The 4,382-nt window shown below is 40.3% G+C and overlaps 1 protein-coding gene across 1 annotated transcript in view; it reads right to left on the bottom strand.

The window, feature by feature from the left end:
• LOC103774363 (transcription factor COE3) overlaps nt 1–3,752 on the bottom strand; it is a 35,107-nt gene extending 31,355 nt beyond the window's left edge. The window contains exons 1-2 of the mRNA XM_008941763.1: nt 3,670–3,752; nt 518–662 (exon numbers count right to left, since the gene is read on the bottom strand). Coding sequence (XP_008940011.1) covers nt 518–662; nt 3,670–3,684 — 160 coding nt within the window. The 5' untranslated portion in view covers nt 3,685–3,752. The remainder of the gene's footprint in view (nt 1–517; nt 663–3,669) is intronic.
• Between the last annotated feature and the right edge of the window lie 630 nt (nt 3,753–4,382).

The following is a 4,382-nucleotide window of genomic DNA, read 5'->3' on the forward strand; positions in this document are numbered from 1 at the left end:
AAACCCCCTCCTGCCGTAATCTGCAGTAAGGCCCAGCCACAGGAAATTGACCTCACAGTAAATTCTTTACAGATTCGGTCATGTTTTTACCATCCACTTAAACTTGCATACATAACCTGAGACTGTACCTCTGGATCAAGGAATATGACAAGCCAAAATAAAATCAAGTCAAATTAAATAGCAAGAAAAAGCTGCAAGCAAAACAAGACTGGGAAAAAAAAAAAAATAGAAAAAGGTGAAAAATTGGTTGTGACTGCAAAACTGTAAGTATTAAATAAAGAAAGAAGTCAGAAGCAAATTCAGAAGCGCCCATATTCTGCTTGACAAGGGCTGAGAAATACTAATGGACTTTTTGAATGGGTGGTTTGATGGATGAGAGAAGGAATTATGTAAAAGTAAATGTAGTAGTGTATCAACATAAAGTATGGTGCCAAAAAAAATAAAAAATAAAAAATAAAAAAAATAAAAATAAAAAAAAGCATTGCAAATAAAAAAAGACATGTAAATGTGTGCCTACCATTTTCCAGATAAGAAGGGGCCGTACCTTCTGAGGGGTCAAGGCGGCGAGCCCGCCTCCCGTGTTTGGAATTGTTGTGTACAAACATGTTGTCTGAGACAGCCAGCACGTGGCCATCCACATTGACTGTTGTTGATACAACAACCTGAAAAAGAAAACAAAACCCCAAATTTAAAACGTCCTGCCTGTTTTCATAAGCCCAGCTAGAGAATCGGATCTCCTCTGAAGACACAGCAACACCACAGCCCGTTACTTTTCCCTTTAAATGGGGTGAATGACAACTCTGAATACATCTTTGTTTATGTGGCTAACACTGGTGATTTTTAACCCACAATTGTTTCTCTTCAGAACCTGCTACACTAATTAGAGTTTAATCTCCTATTATGCTAACAAATGAATTCAATTCAGGGAAATATTCTTCTAGCCATTAGTTTCAGAAACACCCCTCTAGCCACTCATTTTAAAAGCTGCTGTTTTGATTGATCTGTTGATATATTGATTAGATAGTTTATCTAATTAAAATTTGTTCACTTGAGACTGTCTTCAAATGAAGGGCTGTGAGGATTCCAAATAATAATAAAAAAAAAAAAAGCTTAATAAATCAGGAACCATCGTCACTCCCCATTTTTTTCCTCCAGTAAATGATCTCCAGGTCAGTTTTACAATTACATTTAATGTCTGATAATGAACTTTTTTGCATGTGAAAAGACCGAGTTGAATATGAATAGTGAAAGTGTTTGCAATCCCTGAAAAGTATCCCTTCTCAAGTTCATTTGGATGGTGATTGACCCTGGTATGTCAATGGAATTTCCTCCTTTCTTTTTGAGTGAAAGGCTCCTATTCTTGTGTCCAGGTTCAGAGTCCGGCCATAGAAGAGATGATGGATAGGGCCGCCCTTGGCTTCCAGCTGCTTCTCTCAGTAGAAAATGGAAAAGGAACATATGCAAAACGTGCAACCTTCCAGAGAAAAAACACCTACACAATGGAGTGGTGAGACTCCTTCCGGAAACGCCAGCCCCAGAGGAGACCCGGGGATGAGCCTGGGCTGGTGTGGGACACCCCATCCTGGGTCCACCTTACCCCACAGAGACGTTTACATCTCATTTAAATACTCCAGAACGGGCTCTGTGGTGGGGGTTCCGCATTTTCTACGTGAAGTTATCACTGCAGCATTTCCTTTGGGCTGGGACGTTAGTAGAGTCCTTAAAGTCAACGGCCAAGCTGGGCGACAGGGACCCTACTGGTGACGGTGGCAAAAGCTGGTTTGGATTTTGGCTTTCGCCTTCCATTCATTTTTGGTTAAATTTAGCAAAAATGATGAGCAGAGTTCTCACACCAGCTCATGTACCCGAACACTCGATGAACAAAAACGGAAGGGGAAAAAAACAGCCTCCTTTTGCACAGAGCCAGTCCAAGGCATCAGAAGAATATTCTTGTCTGCTTCTATGTTTTGGATCACCTCTGATCCTGTTTCTTATTCACAACCCATAATTAGCTTTCAGCTATCACAGCACCTTTCCTGTGTATGGTGCCTCCTTGGAGACAGCCATCTGCGGTACCCTTTAGAACAGCCCGAGGGCAGCTCTCTGCCAGGCTGCTCTGCTTCCCTCCCTTTCTCCTCCCAGAAGTGGACACTTTCGCTCTTGTCAACATCCACTCTGGAGAGTGCTGAGGTTGCACGCTCACCTTGGCTGCAGAGCTGCTGCCAGGCCACTGGGCTGGCTGCTTTCACTCTTAATGAGATTCACAGACTTTAGGCGATACCGCAAAACATGCAAGTGTGATTTTCAGCAAAGATTTCGGGATCTGGTTCCTAGAACACGGTGTATTAAAAAGACAGAGAAAGGTGTATATAAAAATGACAACTATTTTTGTTCTGTCATGTATATATAGGTCAGCCACCAAGGGAAAATCCTGTAGTTCAGCAAAAGAAAGTAGACGTGCTACGCTTTGTTATATCGGCTTATTCCTGCAGCGCACCTAAAGGAAGGTGCTGAGACAGTGAAACCAGTTAAAAATATTGTTCGAGATCTGACATACTGTTAAGTCCAGTTAAACCTTCTGAGAGGCAGGGAGATTAGCTAAAGAGACCCAGGAAAGTCTTTCTAGTGCCTACTGGCTCCATTGTCGACCACAAGATCACTCATGACTGATGCTTCATTTAGTCATCGGTGAGACAAAGAGGACATTTCCACTCATTCCAGGTTTGACCTTCTGTTCTGTTCAGATGGATCAATATCACCAATGCCACGTGAAGCTGAGATACATGAAAAATGGAACCTTGGCTCAATTGTTTTGAAGAAATATTTTTTTTTTTTCCAGCTACAGTTCTTTTCTGTTGGCTGGCTCAAGGGTGCTGGCTTCACCGGTTGGTTGGCTGTGCATGAAAACAGATGTCACATGTTTTGCTATCAAGTTTAAGCACAAGTTATTCTTCTCAAAAATAAGAAAGTTTTGAACATCTCAGCACTACTTTTAGTCACGAGTATGAATCATTGTGAAATATTTTGAAATAAAAACCACGCGTTCCCTAACAAGCCTTTCAAATGACCCCAAATAGAGAGGAAATCATTTGTCCATCACGTCAGCTGCCTCTCTGTAGTGTTATGATTCACCACAGGACATTTCAAAAGCTGTAAGGAGAAAGTGAAGTATTAAACATTTTCTAGCACAAATGGAATAAAAAGATGTGGGCTGGACCACCGCTGTTGGATTTACAGGTTGTGAGTGTGAAAAACTGCTGTGTGAGATCCAAAATTCAAGGTCATGGCTATGTCTGCTAGCAAGACTATGTATGCTACTCAGTCTAGGTGTACATAAAACCTCTGCAGGTCTGAGCACACGCCACGCTACAACACAAGGTGTTAGTATGAAAAAAAATCTATGGGAATACTCAGAGGAGAGACTCACTTGCCTCAGCATCAATCCATTACAGTCCACTGCAGAACTAGGTGAGTCCCAGGAAACAGCGTTTAAATTAGCAGGGGAAATGTAAAACACCAACAACTTCTTTTTTTTTTTAAGGCACACAGCATTAGAACTACACTAAGTAGAAGCACTGATATCGGGTTTTTTTGGTTAAAAAAAAAGTTGAAGATGAAGATGTGAGTAAGTCTTCTATATATTGTTTATTCTTTAAGAGGGATCTGTACCTGGAATCTTCGCATGTCTCTCGGGTTGCCTGCATTCTTCAAACAGTTCTGATTGCACTTGAGGAAAAACTTTAGAAAGAATCTATAAAAATACAAAATTGAAATCTATTAGATTCATCAAAAGGTAAATCCAATTTTTAAAAAGTTTAATAATATTTAATCATAAATAGTTATACCCGAAAGAATACTGGTAGTGAAATATTACTTTCCTATTAGTTAATGAACTTATTTTAAAGCATAAGAACTCTGTTGTAAACAGAACATTATTGCCAGGGAAAGGCAAATTTATATTTTTAATTTTTCAACAACTACAAACGTATTGACTCTAGGCCATATCCTTAGCTTGGTGTGGGAAAGTTGATTTCAATGACTCATGGGCTTCATGACTTACACCAGATGAGAATTTGTCTCTATTTTTTTAATATGTTTTATTTTTTCACAACTTATATTAGCAGTAATGACCTCCACGTTGAAAAATTCCAAGGTAACGAATGATCAATCTTCTGAAAAACACTTGGCTTTGCCTCAGGTTTGGAAACTTTCACTATTCAAAGGGACTCCATCCAACTCCTGCTGACTCCAGGGAGATCCAGGCGGGATCTGCCCACTGGCAAGGCCCCGGTTCCCTCATTGTTTTTGAAAGGAAAGGAACATGGCAAATTAGGCCCTGTCTTATGACCTCTTCAACCTTTGCCAGCCTCTAACTGTAAGGA

The sequence above is a fragment of the Merops nubicus genome, unplaced genomic scaffold, assembly GCF_000691845.1.
Source record: "Merops nubicus isolate BGI_N331 unplaced genomic scaffold, ASM69184v1 scaffold14736, whole genome shotgun sequence".
NCBI lineage: Eukaryota > Metazoa > Chordata > Aves > Coraciiformes > Meropidae > Merops > Merops nubicus.